We start from the raw sequence: 20,628 nt of genomic DNA on the forward strand, positions 1-20,628 counted from the left end.
GGTCGTGTTGGGTGGCGGGCCAGTTTCCTTTGGAGTCTGGCTTTGGCGGGAGTACGCTGCAGCTCAGTGGCTTTATGTGGCGTAAGATACGTTGTGGGGGCACTTGCCCTCGATGAACCTGGCGAATTTGTCCTGCTCCGCACGGGGGGACCCGGGCGCTTTTTGGTACGGAAGCGCCTCGGATTGGCCCAGGAGGGAAGTGGGACCCTTGCAGCGTTAGTGCGTCTAGAGGGGGGATGTGTCAGTCGTTCCCCGAGTATTTGAGCAAAGAAAAAGCTAGAACTGAGTCTGCAGCGTCTCTTTGCCACCCTGGTTAGGTTAATTCATTATAAATAAAAGCTGTGACCTTTTTTAGCCAAGCTCTTGTTGTCTGTGTCGTTATTTATTAGTTTAAGTTAAGTAAGCTATACAAGGTTGTTAAGGGTTAGAAGCAATAAACCAATGTATTTCTTATGAAGCACAGGGAGGGGAAATGTGGTATTTGCATTCTCACAGCTACATAAGAAATGGCAGTAAGTGTAACATAAACCAGGTGTGTAAAGATATTGATGCCCACCTGCCTATATCAGAATATGGGCCATGCAGCTGACCTGTCTGAGCCACAACCCGATCCGCGCAAACTTCAACCCAATCCACTCCAACTGTATTACTTTTGGGAGAGGTATTGTGAATTATTTCTCAGAATACGTAGCATAACATGAGTCTGCTTATAGTGCACCTGTTGTTGTACACACACTGAGGCAGCCATCTGCCTATCCATTCAATAGGAACCAGTAACATCACTTATAATGTAGCCTATCCATTCAGTAGGATCTAGTGACATCACAGGATGCAGCCTAACCAATCACACAAGTGATGTCACTGGTTCTTCCTAGTGAGTAGACAGGTTGCATTCTCAGTGATGTTAGTGGTTCATAGTTAGTGAATAGGCTGCATTTTCAGTGATGTCACTGGTTCTTAGAGAATAGATAGGCTGCATTCTCAGTGATGTTACTAGTTCCTAGTGAATGGATAGGCTGCATTATCAGTGTTGTCACTGGTTCCTAGTGACTGGATAGGCTGCACTCTCAGTGATGTCACTGGTTCCTAGTGACTGGATAGGCTGCATTCTCAGTGATGTTACTAGTTCCTAGTGAATGGATAGGCTGCATTATCAGTGTTGTCACTGGTTCCTAGTGACTGGATAGGCTGCATTCTCAGTGATTTCACTTTTCCTAGTAAATGGATAGGCTGCATTCTTAGTGATGTCAATGGTTATTAGTGCAAGGATAGGCTACATTCTCAGTGATGTCACTGGTTCCTAGTGAATGGTTAGATTGCATTCTTCTCAGTGATGTCACTGATTCCTAATGAATGGGTAGGTTGCATTCTCAGTGATGTCACTGATTTCTAGTAAATGGATAGACTGCATTCTTCTCAGTGATGTCACTGATTCCTAGTGAATGGATAGGCTGCATTCTCAGTGATATCACTTGTTCCTAGTGAATGGATAGACTACATTCTTCTCAGTGATGTCATTGGTTCCTAGTGACTGGATAGGCTGCACTCTCAGTAATGTCACTGGTTCTTAGAGAATACATAGGCTGCATTCTCAGTGATGTTACTGGTTCTTAGAGAATACATAGGCTGCATTCTCAGTGTTGTCACTGGTTCCTAGTGACTGGATAGGCTGCACTCTTAGTGATGTCACTGGTTCCTAGTGAATGGATAGGCTGCATTCTCAGTGATGTCACTGGTTCCTAGTGACTAGATAGGCTGCATTCTCAGTGATGTCACTGGTTCCTAGTGAATGGATAGGCTGCATTCTCAGTGATGTTACTAGTTCCTAGTGACTGGATAGGCTGCATTCTCAGTGATGTCACTGGTTCCTAGTGACTGGATAGGCTGCACTCTCAGTGATGTCACTGGTTCCAATTGAATGGATAGGCTACATTATCAGTGATGTCACTGGCTCCTAGTAAGTGGATAGGCTGCATTCTCAGTGATGTCACTGGTTCTTAGAGAATAGATAGGTTGCATTCTCAGTGATGTTACTAGTTCCTAGTGACCAGAGACGCTGCAGTCTTCCAGCAGTGCAACAGCTACTGTTCCCTCTTACCATGGAAGTATGGCATCTCCGCATGTGACTCGCTGGTCTCGCTTTGCAACAGTAACATACAATGCCATTTTTGGGCCACTTTGGGCCGCATGTTACATTAAAAAATGAGTCAATAAGACGACCGCAGATACCAGTCAGACCAATCTGTGTTCTCTATACGGTGAATGCACAATGTAACACAATAACAATTTTATATATTTTTTTTACACTTTCTCCACTTCTGACACAAACATTTGGACGTCGCGGGCCAGGAGTTCGGGCTCCTCGAAGGCAGCAAAGTGTCCACCGCGTGGCATGTACGTGTAGCTGACAACGTTGTAGAATTTTCGCTTTGCCCACACCCAGGGCATATGTACCAACTCGCAGGGGAACGCAGCAATACCAGTGGGCACATACACCCCGATCCTGTAAAACAAACAGCCCATTAATAGCAGCCTATAACCAACTGTCCTCTGGTTCACCCACTGTATTCCAGCACAGGTCTGGTAGAGCAAAGTCCAATATACAAGATAAAATCACAACTAGCCGCCACTATTCCTCTGCTCACTATAGCCCTCTCCACCTGCTCTCAGGTAGCCTGTGTAGCAATACGCCGATGCCAGATACCTGCTAATAAACACTCCTAGGACCTGATTCTGATGTGGGCGCAGAATCACTCGTGGCAGAGTCTATTGGCGGTCACACATCTGCTACTTTATGCAAATGCCCCTTCAAAGCCCTTCCCTTAGGTGCATCCATGCATACTGTATGAATGTGCTAGGACTGAGACGCCCATTTTATTCATCTGTACATTCAGTAATAGTGCCCGCTGCATCTTTATACGGCACCATCTGTCGCGCCATCGATTCCTGCACCAGCCTTATGGCAGATGCTGTTTCTCCGTTCAAGTATGGCCGCCTGTGTGAGCAGTTGGGCCTCTCTATACGCAACCACTTTCAGCGGCCTGCCCTATAACTCACCAATAAGATGAACCACCTCCGTGCATGCCCAATACATTTTATATACAAATTTGCACCTTGCCCACCTCCCCCTCCCCATTCTATTCTGATCAAGAAGAAGCTCAATGCTGGATCTCTCACTATGCACCTGCCTGGAGGTGGCACAGCAATCCCCCTGTGCCAGAGCTTTCCAGTGCTACAATTCATCCATGGCTATTTAAACACAGAACATAGACTATGGGCCATGTTCAATTTGGAGCAAAAAGTCCGTTATCGGCAAAAATTTATCGCCGATAACGTCATTATTGCTATTTTCACTTATCCCAATATTCAATTTCAAAGACTTTTCGGAGGTGTGAAAAGTCTTTGCAACAAAACGTGGGTAAGTTTTCACCACTGTTTAGGTTCCAAAAAAAAGTGCAGAATTGGGGTTTTGGGGTGCAGAATTAAAAAAAAGTACCCTGCAGCCCTTGGAATGTCCCTTTAAAGTAATCTGTGTAAAAAATAATAATAATCATAGGACACCCCAAAAAAAGTTTAATTTTGGAGGCAAAAATAAATAAGTTGTGGGACAAACTTAAAAACTAGCGAAATTGACTCTGGGAGGGGGTCCCCATGTATGCGGCAGGTGTTTTCTAGAATACATGTGGTTGCGGCAGGTGGATTTTTGAAGAATTTTGAAAAAACACTTTAGGGACTTAAAAATAAGCTTGCACCCATTTTCATGTACCAAAAGCTAAGTGCTATTTTTCACCACTTCTTCAAAGACGCATTAATGCACCTGCCGCGGCTGTTTAAAAACCCCAATTACCTTTAGCAGACCAATTCGGGGGTACCCAAAGTGATCCCTCATGTCAGACCATCTTTTGGGGGGTGACAGGCTGATTTCCGCAAAATTGACAGGACTTTTCGATACTTACCTTTCCACCGGGTCCCGTTTTCGCTGATTCCTAATTGAATACGGGGATAAGCGGGTACGCGCCCGATACTGTATCCCAGGAAAAAACGGCGATGATGGCGAAAAGGCCGACCTTGGACTTTTTGCCTCAAATTGAATATGGCCCTATATCCCCCATGATGCATCATGGGGAGTCTTGGGCATGGACGCATTTGCAGTCCAGGAGCTCGGAAGATCAGGTCTGTATTGTGGGCAATCTCAGGAGTGTCCACTAGAAACATTCCCATTCTATACAATCCATTATTAGGTCTTACTTGTAATCTGGCAAACTCCTGTAATTCTTTGAGAAGCTCTCCTTGTATAATCTCATGGAAGACGTGATGGATCCGGTCATCCAGTAGATCATCACGTTGGTTAAGAGATCATCCAGAGAAAATTTCCTGAATTTTGCAAGAAACATAGAAGAAAGGTAGAACTGTCCATATTCATAAATGTACCCCCATCACCCCCACATGGGAATATTATGCGTGGGCTACATGTCAGCATCTTTATTATAATTATATTTAGCGGGTGAATGTGTAATCAGAACAGGTGAGTCACATGAGACTTGTTCGTGAACCTTATGGGTACCATTGCACCTTTGTCTCTGTAGGTCTGCATTTGTTACGGGATGCCGGCAGTAGAAGACCAACAGCAGCATCCAAATGGTGAATATCCCGACAGGGGTCTGGTAAGTATACTTAAATTCCTCTCTTCTTTCCCTAACCTTCCCCCCCTGCACCTTAACCCTCCCCATAAGTGCCTAAACCTAATACTTCCCCCTTGACGCCTAAACCTAACCATCCCCCCTTAGTGCCTAACCCTAACCGTCCCCAGTGGTGCCTAACGCTAACCTCCCCCCACTGGTGCCTATACCTAACCTCCCCCTCAAAAAAAACCTAACCCTAACTCTGCTATGCATCCTTAACCTAACCCTCTGTATTTCAATGCCTATCTTTAGTCCCAAGTCGGGCTTCCGATGTACGGTTTGAGATGGCCGGCATCCCGAGTGTCGGCAAGCTAACTACATCCCGTTATGTAACTCTAGAGAGATGATCTGTGACAGGTTTGCTTTGCTGTGTGTTGTTCTTCCCACCTCTCCAGGCCGCCTTCTTCTAGGTCCCGGAATGAGTTATCCGTCCAGGTGGAGAACTTCTCAAGAATGTAGGCAGCAAGTCCAGCAGGAGAGTCATTGAGAGCTGAGCCTACGGAGAGCACAGTCATCAAAGACCTGGGGCACAGTAGCCTTCTCTAATGTTACCACAACAAAAATGTGGACTCACAATACTTTTTTGTGTGCGAAGCGATGTGAATTATTCTGACTAATGCATTTCAGCATTTTTATCTATCGCATTTCAAGCTACACAACCACTTCACACTTCATGCACTGCCCACGAAAAATAAATGTGCGCCTAGCTTGACCGGTTTGTGGACGTAGATTAACATAGTGGACACTGAGAAATATATATTATGTGGGTGTGTGTAATGGCGCCCCCCTATATAGAGCTGCCTGTTACGTTTGCGAAGAACAGTACCGCTACTGCATAAAATTCAGAACACATACATAAAAATACACAAACATCCCTTTGAGACATTTGTGTATTTTTATGTATGTGTTCTAACATAGCGGACAGTTTGAGAAATCACCTCAATGCCAAAATGATGTCTACTTTAAGGACCACCCCCTTTAGTCATTTAAATATTCAGATTATTTAAATACTACACTGCTTAGCCTGATTTATGGCTCCTCCTCCATTTGGCACAAGGATTCACCAATCACAGCACCAGCACAGTACAATCAAGACCTGATGGTTAAAGGGGTCAGCAAAGACCCATGTCTCACAGGAGGATGGAGGCACAGGTTTGTTCTTCAAAAATAGTCTCATCTACAGGTGCATTCAGAAGACATCGGATGTTCTTGTCCAATAAGATTCACCATAGTACATATTAACTTGCCATTAATAACGAGGCTTCTTACCTACTGTGTCAGGTTTGGTTGACTGTATGTGCATGTATCCACCTTCCAGTAAAAGTCCGTACAGGTTCTTCTCCATGTACGGATATAGGCGCTGAACATCTTCTCTTGTCATCCCCACTAACCAGGGTGCATATCGACCAATAAGCAGACATATCAGCTTTCTAAGTCCCATTGGAATCATTAAAAAGTTGACGTGGAGGCCCTTAACTGACCTACAGAAGTGTGACAGTGACACAGACATATATGATCCATAATTATAACAAAGCAAAATATATATAATAGAGACGTATTTGAAAGCATAGCAGACATCCTACTCGTTTCACCTGTGCTGTGTACCGAAAGCCAAATACTTACTCTGGCTTCATCTGAGACAAGAGTGTAGCGATCCTACTTCCCCAATCTCCACCCTGCAGGTAGAATTCCTTGAATCCAAGTCTGAACATTAATTTGTAGAAGATGCGGGCAGCAGCATAAGCATCGAAGCCTGGGATAGAAAGGGGCAATTTACTAAGAATCGTGTTTGGGCGAAAATCTCAAATTTACTAAAGACAATCACGGGTGTGAAATCATGAAACTCTCTGCAAAACACGGGTGAAAAAACACAAATAGAAATAAATACAGCATCGGCCAAACTCGCAAGTTCTTTCCATAGAGAGGAATACAGCTTGGAAATTTACCAAGAATTGTGACTGTAATCACGAGTGTAAATTAAGCAAACTCAGGCCCTGATTCAGAGCCGGACGCTCTGACAGAGCGCTCGCTCTGAATCAGGGCCGTCCCTCTGAAATTAAGAGCGCCTCCTGGCCTCTCGCATAGCTGTGGGTGACCACCCACAGCTATAGCGAGCGGCCAAAATGATGGTTGCGATGGTCAAGACCATCGCGACCATCAGGCTTGCGATGAGACCCTTGCGGTAGGGTCTCGTTGCCGCAAGCCCTGGAGTGCTTTTGGCTCTATCAGAGCCAAAAGCACTCCCACTTGTGATGTCAGTGGGGCCGGCCCCAGACGGTAGGCGTTCCCATGGGAACGCCTCCGCCAGGGCAGCCACGCCCCCGGCACACCCACCAAAGGGGGCGTGCTGTCACTCACCATCGACAGCACGCCCCCTTTGGTGCGAGACCCATAACGACGGCTTGGCCGTCGTAATACGGGTCTCGCGCATGCGCACGACGGAGCCGCACTCGGCCAACATCGACCCGCTTGCGAGCGCTCAGCGCTCGCGAGCGGGTCTGAATTAGGCCCTCAGTCCAACATAGAAGTTTTAAATAGTCCCCCCAAAAAAACATAACCAGCCCAAGGCTCTGTGAGCTAGTCCTGGTTCAAAAAATACGGGGGACAAAATGTGGAGGGGTCCCCCCGTATTTAATGAACCAGCACTGGGCTCTGAGCCAGTCCTGGTTCTAAAAATATGGGGAAAAAATGTTGTGGGGTACCCCGTATTTAATGAACCAGCACTGGGCTCCATTAGCGGGGTTGTAAGGCCGCAGCCAGGGGACACACTTGACAGGGTCCCAGGGCCAAATAATTTTAACCCCACACTAGTCAGCCCAGGCCGGGGATTCCCGGAAAGGTGGGGAACACTCAAAAAAGGGGTCCCCCCTCTTCAGGGTACCCCAGGCCGAGGCTGAAGTCTGGGGTTATCCTCCGCACCCCTGGGCGGTGGGTGCAGACTTGATAGTGTTAATTTTGTGAAACTAATATTGTCTTTTACAGGGGGATTAGAGGGCCTAGCAAGCCTCCCCCACATGCTGGTACTTGTGGAACTACAAGCACCAGCATGCGGGCATTAAGGGCCTGCTGGTACCTTTAGTCCCGCTATAAAAAAAAAGTGTTACACACTGTAGAAAGTTAATGTCTATTGTTGAATTAGTAAATAAACCTTTTAATACATTCCTGCCTATAAACCTCTAAGATTCACTTGCCTAGAACCTCTAAGACAAAAACCTGCCTATACCTTCTAAAACCACAAGATGTCGCTAATTAGCGCTGTGTTTGATTATACCATTAATGAAATACTGAACAGTTGAATAGCGGTCCAACGCGCTAAAGATTATTATTCAGGTAAAAGTACAGATGTTACAACGCTATGATCTAATAATGAGCGCAAATAAATTGTACAAACATTAGGTCATAAGGTACAGTTAATATACATGAAATGGTTAATAAAGATCAAAATACAATGAACAATATGAGACAGGGAGACAGAGGACAGAGAACAGAGAGAAAGAGAGACACATTAAAATACAATGAGAGATATATCAATGTCTGCTGAGAGCACATGTTCAAGATGGCTGGTGATGGTGTGTGTTTGTGTGTGTGTGGGGGGTTGGGAATGGGAATGCTTCCTGCCCTATTGTCCAAACCGCATGGTCTACAGACAAACTCCATTATGAAGCTACCTCATTGAAATCTCCCATAATGCCATAGTTAATTAAATATGCAAGCTGAATATCATATGCCAACACATCAGGCAAACACTGCACCGTTTAATATTCCAACATGTACAACACAAGCTGATTCCAATATACAACAATACCATCCTACAACAGACCTCATCCAGTACCCACTAGACCGTGGGGAGGAGGAAGGGCTGAAGCACATGCTCTTCCTTTGTTTGCAAGCCTCATGATCCCTAGGCAAACTCCAATTTGAAAACTCACATTAAGTTGTAACTCTGTAAATCATACATCCATCAATGATCACAATTATAATAAAGACAATATACCTATCTGACCCATACAACACCATAACTGGGTAGAATTATAATTTCCTTTGTTCACCCCACATGGAAGTAGCCATCTCTAATAAACTGCAGACAATATACCTATCTGACCCACACGGCAATTACTTATGACCATTCAAAGCTGTTATTAATTCAACTTCCATAATATATAACTGATACCACCCTATGATTACATTCATGAGTATACAACACATACCAAGCCTATCTCCCCCAAGCAGAGATATTGTTCAAGCACATGGGAAGGCCCTAACACAGAGCACATGGGAAGGCCCTAACACAGAGCACATGGGAAGGCCCTAACACAGCTCACCCGAGGATCTCAATCAACCAGCATCAATCATTTACAAATATTCCAAAAACTCCATAATCAATCCCTTTCCTGCATGCTGATAACAGACTATTGTACCCTACAGTGTAGATGAAAAGTACTTGATTAGATAACATATCATCCACTGTATGCTAACACAGACTCATGAATATCCTTAGAAAACTACAAACTATAAACCATGCTAAGCTAATAACAGATTAACACCAAAAATAGCTACAGACACCCAAATAGGCTAATTATTGCACAATTTATACTTAGCTATAACCCAGGGGAACTGAGACCCATTTTCCGTTGTCTTGTGAGGGAGGGAACCTCTCTCTTCCAAAATCTGCAAGTGTCTGTGCTGGCTTGTGTGTTCTCAGAATGTGCATGCTATGTTCCCGCCCCCTTTCACCTGTGAGGTCATCAGAGAGGGAGTATCCTTTTGGTTACCTGAACTACTGCTAATTAAATCCTAGTCCCAGTTAGCTATCTCTATTGATTAGACTGGAATAACCAGTCCTTTGGACAAAAATGTAAACAAGCCTACACAATGTCATTGTTCTTTGGTAAGGGTTAGAAATCTGTTACAGGGCATTTATTGGACAATTTCAAATGGATACAAAAGGTCTCCAACCTCCCTTTGCATCCCCCACATGCAAATCTAAGCTGCTATTTACAACATTTCAAATAGTTATTCTTTCTAACATTCATATTTCATAGCCGCATGTTCTGATCTTCATATTGATGTCACCGGAACGCTGTGGAAACAGAGTAGATCAGTACGGTTCCAAACACAGTCCAATTGTCATTTACTAAGCCATAGTTACAGAAAACATTCATTTCTTTATATACTGACATTGCGTTTAAACCAAGTAATAATTATCCTTTTTGTGTTACGGGACCATTGCTTTTAAATGTATGTATGCGGGGAAAACACCACTGCCTTGCTGTTGCTCAAATATAAGTCTGTGGTGATTTTAATGTGTTGGAAAGTTATTTTATGTATTCTGAACACTGTCGGTATGTGTTTGGGGAAGATTGTTAAAAAGCTGTTCGTGCTACTTTTAGCAACTTTGCACTGTGGTTTGTGTACTATGTATTTTTGACAAAATGGCGCTTGTGTAAGCTTTCTTTTCTAAAATGGAGTCTTGCTGCCATTCACAAGATGGCGTCGTGCAGGTTTTCTTGATTGCAAACAGATTCTGTCTTACCCAATTATCCGGTTTTCGACACTATTATATACACTCACACTCACACTATACTCACCTTGTCCCCAGTGTTCAGTCCTCTTCTCCAGTAGCATCCCGAGTTTGCATAAAAATAAAAAAAATACTCACCTTCCCCTTGGGGCATGTCGGTCCTTCTGTCCAGTAGCATCCTGGGCATTAAAAACAAAAAAACACAATGTCCCGAGACATACGGATAGTGAGCTCTTTCCTGCAAGTGACAGGACCCAGGAGGTTTCCTGCACTTGCCGTGCCGCCAGCCAATCAGCGGACGCCACTATACTAACTTATCGTTGATTGGCTGTGAGTTGCCTGGCTGTCATTCAACAGCCAGGCCACTGATTGACTAACAGATAGGCCAAGATGTTGACTGACAGCCAGGCGTCTCATAGCCAGTCAATAGTCAGTTAGTATAGTTGCGACAAGAGGACCTACCTGCGCCAAGACGTAGGTGAGTGTTTGGCTGCAGTCAGAACACGGGGAGAAACACGATCTCATACACCATTGGAATACACTATTCAGCAAAATACGGTGCTTAGTAAATTTGAGTGTTTCAGCTGACAAAACTCTTCCATTTCCTTGCAAAGCTGTGCGTGTTTAAACTTTGCCAATCTCGGACCAGACACAATTCTTAGTAAATTTACCCCCAAGTCTCTAGACAAAGGAAAAGACTGTTCAGTGTATAGAGCTGTTTTCTAGATCATTATGAAAAACATATGAACTATGCAGAGTAACCACTCATGTTGTTGCCTGTAGTCTTCTCCGATTCCTACCCTTCTTGTGTGCTGCCTCAGAAAAGCCATAGCCCGGAATTGATGGACAGATGACCTCAAAGACAATGTTGGGGTCCAGACCATGTTTCCCTGGTTCTGTTAGGAGAGGAATAATGTGATAAAACGAATAAATGGATCCGGGCCAACCATGGACCATGAGGAGAGGACGGGCCTTCTGTCCAGGTGCAAGATGTGAAGGCTTCACATGAATGAAATGAATCTCCAGACCTTTGGATACAAAATTAATTCTTAATACCAAGTATTCACTCCCTCTATTCTCAATGCCCCCACATCCCCTCTCCTCTCTCCACATATTAGTTGAGGGGTTGTTACATTGAATGCACCATATACCTTCTATGGAGGTCCGATAGTGGGGGTATTTATTCAGGATCTTTACTTGCTTGTGCCAGTCAAACTGGTTCCTCCAATAGGAAATAACTGTCTTTAGATGATTCGCATTAAAGCCATAGTGGAATTTTGTGTCTTCCAGTGGTGAGAAGAATCGAGTGCGATCTAGACGGTCATGAAGATCCTTAATGAACAACCAAAATTATATATCAACTACCGAAATTACACAGGCATAGAACATATAGGCCTGTGACTGCTGTAATCCAAAAACTTGGAGAAGGCTCATTAGGTAGGCTACTAATCCAACAGGAAACTTCTGTTTAAGCTCAATTCAAACAAATTCACACCACCGTGGGAACTGGACTGGTCTTAAAAGAGGGAACCCAGCTGCCCGGAGTAGGTTCTATGTTCTACCTTCAACTTCAGACAGGCTGACTACGGTTTATGGATTCTGTTATATTATTCCAGAATTGTGCAGTAGAACTGGATCTACTACAGTAAAGCTTCCATGGACCTGCCAAAAGCTTTACATTGGGCTCGGTACCTGCCTTTCTGTCAGAAAGATCAATGGTTCAGTGGCTGGTACACCACGTCAGAGAGATGGAACCTAGTAGGCTCATTGTCCAAGGCCTGTTTGATTGTACATACTGTATATATTCTATATCAGGTTTGGTATATTTCATCAACGTTCATAATGTTGATGTGAGCATGTGTACATGGTCATGGCGTTGGCATGGAGTATATCCACATTGACCATGTCCACATTCATCAAGTCAACACTTATGAAATGTTGACATGGTTAGAATGTCGACAAAATGTCCCTGGTGGTCTAACGGTGACTTACTAGTGGTGTCCGCCCGCTCCAGGTGTAAATTCAGAGTCTGGCATTGACGTCATGATGACTTGTGGATTTTGTGGCTTTCTAGCAGTGAGTATGGCTACCCCTAACCTTGCCCATAGCAACTAATCAGCTTCTGTTTATCATTTTCTAGAATGCAATAGAGAAATGACAGCATATCTTCGCAGTATCTGTGATACTTAATCGGTAACATCGAGTAACATCGGAGCCTGACGCACAATTGCATAAGGTCAGACCTTTCTGCACGCAGTGAGAGCTCAGGCTGCCAATGCCATCGCAGTGGCTTATTTATGCACGCCCCTGTAACGGCATTTATAAGTATGACATGCCTGCATTTTACTGACCCCCCCCACACACACACGGTACTTCCTGTCAATCACTCTGCTTTGGGTCTGCAAACCGGCCGTCCGGTTGGTAACTACATCTTGCTGCTAGCGTGTGTCTGACAAAAACACAGTGACAAAGATGCCTGCAGTATGTTACACCCTCCCACCCACGCCGTCTTACTACAAGTCTCTCTACTGGCATCCTAATGGTATCTGAAGCACAACTACAACCCACACCCTCTCCATACACTCCTGTGCAGGGGCGAAGAGAGGAGGGGGCCCATGTGCATTACCCTTCCGGGGTCCCCTCCTCTCTCCTTGATGGCCTGCAGTGGACTGACTGCAGCAGCAGACTCTGGGCACAGCTGCCATTTTCCAGGTGATTTCCGAACTGCACATGTGCAAAACGCCGGGAAAATGGCCGCGGCAGCTATTTTCCAGATGTTTTGTGCAGGGCTTCGCCAGCTGACGCGGGACTTCTGAGAGGTAAGTATGAGTAAATATGGGTGCAGGGTGTGCGATGTGGGCCCCCCTGGACCCAGGGACCCATGTGTCCCTACGCCTATTATAGATACGTCCTTGATCCTGTGTGAAATGGCACCTGATCACGAGGGCGGGACTCTTATAAGCAATCCAAAACATGCAACATCGGAGATTTCTGAGAAATTACATTTTGCCTCATTTGAGAACCAAATTTGGCAGGAAGACCTAAGCTGAGACTCTGGTTTACTGCAAATTTGTACTGCTCATCTCTAGCTATAAGGAAAACTTATAAAAAAAAGACTGACGCGGCTGGCTGGCTACTGCAGAATCAGTAGACTCTGGGCACTAGAGCGTGCCCAGAGTCTACTGCACATCTTTCCTCACAGCACATGCGCAAAACGCCGGAAAAATGTCCACAGCGGCCATTTTCCAGCATTTTGAGCAGCGCTGAGAAACCCAACGCAGGACTTCTGAGAGGTAAGTTTTACATAATATGGGTGCATGGTGTGTTGTGTGGGCCCCCCCTGAACCCGGGGACCCGTGTGCGCCACACACCATGCACCCATTATAGATACGCCCCTGCTCACCCATGGTCTCCCAGTGATATCTCCATGTCCACATCAATACCTTAATGTCAGCATCGCTGGCTTCAATGACAAAAGGTCGCACACTTATGTCTTCATTACGGATGTGAGATTTCTCCCCAGGACCCCACCATCCTTCTCCCAGTTCAATTGTTTGTATTTTCCGCCCATGTATCTTCCAGCAAAGCAGGGCTCCCCCTAAGCCTATAGCAGCCGGGACCAGGAGGCTGTGAGGCCAGTGTTCATTGAAGGCCGACCTACAGAGAAACAGCAAAGGAACATCATAAATATCTATACCAACATTATAGGCCTGATGCTGGGTCGGACGCAATTTCGATGTTGGACACAGTTGAGCAATTCTAAATGCTATGGTGCAACCACATTGGTATGATAGAAGCAGTCACCTGAGCAACAATATGGCTGAAGGGCTGACACCAGTGAAGAGACAGTTGCCGAGGTCCTCTCAACTCTCCCATTATTCCCTTATTGACTTATCTAGGTGAGGAAAACATGATGGAAGACAACTAACTACAGAAGGTGCAGGGGGTGCAGCTGGATAAACTGCAAAATAATTTGCATATGTGCAAATTATATTGCCAATTAACCACTATGATTATAGTTGAAATTCAAGGTTTAAAAGCATGGTGATCATCAGATAGTAAGTATTGTTAAGGAATATATACAGTCAGGTGCATAAATATTGGGACATTGACAGAATTTTCATATTTTGGCCTCTATTCACCACCACAATGGCTTTGAAATGAAATAAACAAGATGTGCTTTAACTGCAGACTTTCAGATTTAATTTGAGGGTAATTAAATCCAAATCAGGTGAACGGTGTAGGAATTACAACAGTTTCTATATGTGCCTGTCACTCAACATCGACAGCACGCCCCCTTTGGTGCGAGACCCAGAGCGACGGCTTGCCCGTCGCTATCCGGGTCTCGCGCATGCGCACGACGGAGCCAACATCGACCCGCTTGCGAGCGCATAACGCTCGCGAGCGGGTCTGAATCAGGCCCTGATTCCTTGCTACAAGCGGATAAACAGTATTAAGGACTATGTAGTACACGCAGAAACCACCAAGTTTATAAAAGAAGAGAGAAGTCATTTTTTGAATAAAAAACAGGGAAACTTTAAATGTCTTGGCTGCACTACGTGCAGTTACTTAGAAGCAGGGGATACGTTTCATCTCCCCCATTCAGGGAAAGAGTACAAATTAAGACACAGATTAACGTGTAATAGTCAATTTGTTGTGTATTTTATTAGGTGCTTATGTGGCCTGTATTATATAGGCAAAATTGCCAGGAAATTTAAGGAGCGCATGGCACTGCATAGAAGCGCTATCCGTTTGGCCCTGGAAGACAGACCTACAGAGCAGCCAGGAGCTCGGCACTTTAGGGAGTGCAAACATAGTTTAGCCTTCTTAAGATACAAAATGATTGATTTCGTGCCAGTAGATCTCACGGGGGGGGGAGATCGGGTCAAGAGACTGTTGCAAAAAGAGGCAAAATGGATTCATGTTCTTAATACAGTAAGACCATTCAAGCTTAACGAGAATCTTTCATTAACATGTTTCATTTAACGGATGCTTTATTGTGATTATTTAGCTGGCAGCCCCTTTAGTGATATGTAGTTGAGGTACTATAGAAGTGTTTCTAAGTATCTTTGTGCCTGTCATTATATTATTTGCAGATAGTCTGTTTGGGAAACGTGTGCATTGTGATCTGGGACTGTTGCCATGGTGTTGGATACACGAGCAGTATTTGCCTAGCAATATCCCCGGCGTCTGACGTCAGGTTTGCCGCGACATGGCGCGCACGCAGTGACATCAGCGGAAGTCCGGAAACAAGCGATGTGGAGAGTGCATGGTCAGGTAGGTGTCATACACATGTATATAAGGTAAGATTGTTTATACTTTTATTGTTCCTGATGAAAAATTTATATTAAATTTGAAACGTTGAACTCAACTTGAAGGGAGAGAGACCTCCAATTTATTATCTTCAAAACCGTGAGTGCCGCGAGCACATTGCCTATATCTATCTCTATATATATATATATATATATATATATATATCTATTGAAAGCACTGAGTGAATACGGCACAAAACACACAGTAGTGGACCAATCAAAATATAGAGATAAAGTCAACCATCAACAATTCAATTTAAGCAACTCTTGCCCTAAAGTAACTGGCGTCAGCCTTATGTTAATAAACCATGGATTATTGGTGTTTAATAAACAAAAAATTTTGTAGAAATAATGTGATTGACTAAATAAATAAATTAATAAAGCCTGATGAGCATGGAAATATATAAAGGTGCAACTGTGAAATAAGTTAACAATATATGTAATTTATTCTAAGAACAGATAAAAACACATAAATACACAATAGATAAAAATGATGGAAGAATTGCTAATACATAAAGGACAAATTGGAAAATAAATATATAAAAAATGAATAAAAAGACTAGATAGCGGTCAATGGATAAAAAGGAGGGTATCAGCTTATCTGAATAAAAGAGGAGTCAGAGTTCATAGGGTAAGAGACTGCTACTCCCATAGTCTCTTACCCTATGAACTCTGACTTCTCTTTTATTCAGAAGATGGGTGTGAGAGTATGCAGCTCAAAGATCCAAAACATCTCTCATTTTGATAGCTTGTTACTCAAATTGCCTCCTCTCTTTCCTAACGTAACATGTTCAATGGCTTTCAATGAGAGGTCTTCAGGGTTAGATCTGTGGTGTGAAATAAAATGTCTCGATATCATATGGCTTTCAATTTTATTTTTAATATTCCTTATGTACTCCTGAACTCTGAGCTTCAAAGGTCTTTTCATCTTGCCTACATATTTGAAGCCACATGTACATTCCAATAAGATGTCGAGTTACAATTCATAAATTGTTTTACCTAATAATCCTTTGAATTATCATGATTTTTGAAGATGTTCCTTTGTGGGTGTAGATATCTGCACACATTGCATTTGCCGCATTTATAGCATCCCAGACATTTAGTTAGCATCTCATTTCACTTTGGGGGGACCATTGGATAGCATACTGGGGGCCAGAGTATCCTTTAAATTATTGGCTTTCCTAAACACCATAGGCAGTTTAGGAGGTGGTGTGTCTTTGAACACTGGGTCCATTAATATAATCTTCCAGTGTTTGCATAGTGTTTCCTTTATTTTCTGTTCTTGTGCACTATAGGTTGTGATGAATGAAATCAGTTTGTTCTCTTCCTCTTTCTCCTTGTATGATAGTAGTTATGATCTTACTAGAATGTCTGTTTTCTGGATTGCTGTCCTTAGGACATTACTTGGGTATTCTTTGTCTTCAAATCTTTGTTTGTACAACTCGATTTGTTGATCACATGTATCCTTGTCACTGCAGTTACGTTTAACCTATGGAATTGGGAGTAAGGTATATTGTCCTTCCATCTCCTCAGGTGGTTACTTTTGTGTAAGTAACTATTGGTATCCACTTTTTTGATAACATTTTTGGTTATGAATTTATTACCTTCTTCCATTAATACCAAGTCAAGGAATTCAATTGAATCTGCATTTATAGTTTATCAGAATTTCAGGCTCATGTTGTTCTGTGAGATGTGGGATAAAAAGGAATTAAAAGTATCTTCAGTGCCTTCCCAGACAATTAAAATATAATCAATGTACCTTCTATATAAAACAATGTTTTCTTTAAAGGGTTATTGTTATAGAAGTAGTTCTCTTCCCAACATCCTATAAATAAGTTTGCGAAGCTGGGTGCGAATGTTGTCCCCATCGCCGTTCCACTGATTTGTCTATAAAACTTATCCAAAAATTTTAAATAGTTATGTTCCAAAATAAAAGCCATCAAATCACATAAAAATTCCATATGTGCATTATTAAAGGATTGATCCTGACTTAAAAACAATCTGAAAGCATTTGTGTGCTCAATGCAGGTGTATAACGATTACACATCAATAGTGACCCAGATATATGTTTCTTTCCATTGTACATTTTCAAGCACTTGCAGAACGTTCGTCGTGTCCTTGAGGTAAGATTGGAGTTTCTCTACATATTTCCTCAGGAAAACATCAATGTATTCCGATAGGTGTGATGTGAGTGATTCAATCCCAGCTATAATGGGTCTCCCCAGTGGTTCTGTGATAGATTTGTGAATCTTCAGGAGAAAATAAAATATGGGGGGGTGGGATTAGTCTGCATTAGATATTGGAATTCATTTCTATCCAATATCTCATTATGAAGTCCATACATTAATACTGTCCTTAATTCTTCGATGTATTCTTCAATGGAGTCATGCTGTAGAGGTGTATATGAGTCCGTGTCTCCTAAAAGTCTGCTGGATTCTTTCATATAATAAGACTGGTCCACTATAACTAATCCTCCCTTTGTCAGCCTGTTTTAAGACAATGTTTTCATTCTTCAGTAGATTTTTAAGTGCTTCTTTTTCTCTATTTGTAAGATTGTGTTTCTTCGGTGGTTCAAACTTTCCCTAGCACAAGTCCTTCTTCACCATTTCGTAGATGTTGATGTAACTCCCCTTCGATTCCAGAGGGTAATACTTCAATTTTCCCTTGAGGCTGTATTTTGATTGTTTTGCTTCATAGTTACTCAAAATTGCAGTATCTTTTCTCATGAAATGTCTTCTAATGGTGCGTATACATGGTCATACCACGGGACGATCAGATAACGATAATGATTGTTATCTGATCATCCTGCATGTGTTTGATGATCATTATTGAACATCCAACACATGCATGTTTGGCACCTACGACTGTAACGACCTGCGAACTACGTTTGTGGGTCCCTATAGTAAACAGGCTAACCTGGTCGATATCGACAAGGTATGCCTGCTTGCACAGACTATGGATGATGGATGATAATGGCCATACGTGGCCGGTCATCGACCATCATTTGGTCGTTTGCATGGGCCAGAAGCTGTCAGATTTTAACGATAACGATAGGATCGTTGTCATTATCATACAAATCTGACAGCTTATCTGACCGTGTGAATGCACCATTAGTGTCATATTCCTAATAAATTTATTTAAATCAATGAATGCTTCAAACTTATTCATACAATTGATAGGTGCAAAATTAAGTCCTTTACTCAGAAGTGAGATTTCAGGCTGTGTAATTTGATTTTTGATAAATTGAAATTACTGGGTCACTTATAGGAGATTTCGTCTTTTCATGCTTCTTCCGCTGTATTCATCTTCTTCTAGTGCTCTTTTTTCATAGGAGATGCTACCTTCATTGTTTCTCTGAAGGTTGTTTTTTTTGGAATTTGCAATGTGGGGTTTACTCCTGGGCATAAAAAATAGTCTGTGTCGCTATTAGAATCCAATCTTTGGAGGGTAGTATACCTATTCTTGGTGTGGATCGCTCTGTTAAGAGGTGGATCATCCTCATATCTAGTAATGTTTCTTGCTTTCCTTCTGTATGGTATTGATTGCCAGTTATTTCTCTCTTTGACCTGAATCGGTCCTTGAGGTCTGGTTTTTTAGATCCTGCTCCAATTTTTTATTTTAACTTGGTCATAGTCCTTTTTATCCCTCAAAACTGTCCTCTTCTTTCCTTTAATCACCTCTTCACTATTCGCTCCAATTTTCGATTCAGGACAATGTCATTAATTTTTAATTCTTCTTTGTCTTTAAATGTCTCCATTTGCGCTTCCTTGGATTTATATTTATATAAATCACCAAGGTGGTGAGATTATCTTTCTTCTCTGCTATAATTAATGTAATCAAATCAATTGCGCAACGGTGTAGTACGTTATCCCATTCCTTAATAAATTCAGGTTTATCAGTTCCAAATGTTATGTTCATTAAATATTTTATGGCATAAATCACTTCTCCTATTAATCCTCTCATATCTCTGTGACATTGTGAGAACTAATAAAATGTGGCTATGCAGGCAGCCTAGATCAAATAACCAACACAAATATAAATAAACTAGGGATGTGCAGGCTCGGTTTAACTCGGATTTACTCGGTTCTTATCGCCACTTTACCGCAAATTCGGATTTATTATATTGGCTATCCAAAACACATGATAGGCGATAGCCAATAAAATGCAGTTTAAAGATCCAAGTAAATCCGAGTAAAACCGAACCCGCTCACCCCTAAAATAAACAGATGATAATTCGGCACCAATTATAAAACCACTTAGAGGTAGAAAAAGAAGATGAAAAGATATAAAAAGGTACTTTAAAACAGAGGTTATTATTCAATAATAACCCTAATTGCACTCCCCTAATTATAAAAAGGTGTCGGATCTAACCAAAGGATTGTGCTAGTTGGAGTCTGGCACATAAAAATGTGTTAATAAATAGATTTGGTATAGAGCGCCTAAAAGTGCAGCAGTGCCTTGCAAAAATGAAATGAATAAATAATGGTACAATATGTGGTTTAGAACATTTCATTGCTGAAAACAGTGCAACATACATATGTTCAAGTATTCAGTCATAATAACCCAATAAAGTATTTTTAGTGCAATTGTAAAGTGTCATTTAGTGTATAATGGGGAATGCTTTTTTTCCCTTTAAAAAACACGCAATGCTGTATAAATTAATTTCTTTTTTTTTTAAAGTGGTATACAATTTATTTAGACACATAGATCAATTCTTTGTAATAAAGGTTTACACAGGAATAACATAAACATGAATAATATAAATAGAATTAGTAAAATCAATATACTAACAATTGTAACAACGGGAAACAGTCGGGAAGCCGGCGTACGCAATGTCGACCGCCGGCTTCCCGACTGCTTAATCCCGGCAAGGGTTAAATGACAGGCATCGAAATCTGTCATTTTACCTATGCTGGGAGACTGGCGCATGGCATCCTGGTTGAATGGATGCCGGGCGCGGACAGCCACGGAGGGGGGGGCGGTTAGGCTTAGGGCTCCCGGGGGGGACTTAGGGTTAGGCACCCCCCCGGGAGGTTAGGGTCAGGCTAGGGGAAGGGGAAGTTAGGGTTAGGCACCCCTGGGGGGAGGATAGGGTTAGGCACCCCCCTGGGGG

The 20,628-nt window shown here is 42.7% G+C and overlaps 1 protein-coding gene across 1 annotated transcript; it reads right to left on the reverse strand.

Moving 5' to 3' along the window:
- Positions 1–2,265: 2,265 nt before the first annotated feature.
- Positions 2,266–19,272, reverse strand: LOC148507921 (epoxide hydrolase 1-like). The gene is made up of 10 exons (XM_088445336.1): positions 19,193–19,272; positions 17,858–18,001; positions 13,647–13,860; positions 11,355–11,535; positions 11,004–11,231; positions 6,306–6,435; positions 5,952–6,163; positions 5,070–5,178; positions 4,249–4,374; positions 2,266–2,503 (listed from the first exon to the last, which is right to left on the reverse strand). The coding sequence occupies exons 1-10, from the start codon at positions 19,270–19,272 to the stop codon at positions 2,302–2,304; spliced, it is 1,626 nt and encodes a 541-aa protein (XP_088301462.1). The 3' UTR covers positions 2,266–2,301.
- Positions 19,273–20,628: the final 1,356 nt, after the last annotated feature.

This window comes from Taudactylus pleione, unplaced genomic scaffold (assembly GCF_031769625.1).
Source record: "Taudactylus pleione unplaced genomic scaffold, aTauple2 ptg000378l, whole genome shotgun sequence".
NCBI lineage: Eukaryota > Metazoa > Chordata > Amphibia > Anura > Myobatrachidae > Taudactylus > Taudactylus pleione.

Coding starts and splice junctions, on each gene's coding strand:
- LOC148507921 (XM_088445336.1), bottom strand. CDS start 19,272: ATGGAGACATTTAAAGACAAAGAAGAATTAAAAATTAATGACATTGTC. Junction 18,002..19,192: donor TTGGAGCGAATAGTGAAGAG/GTGATTAAAGGA, acceptor GTCTTAAAACAG/GCTGACAAAGGGAGGATTAG. Junction 11,232..11,354: donor CTATCGGACCTCCATAGAAG/GTATATGGTGCA, acceptor TTGTATCCAAAG/GTCTGGAGATTCATTTCATT.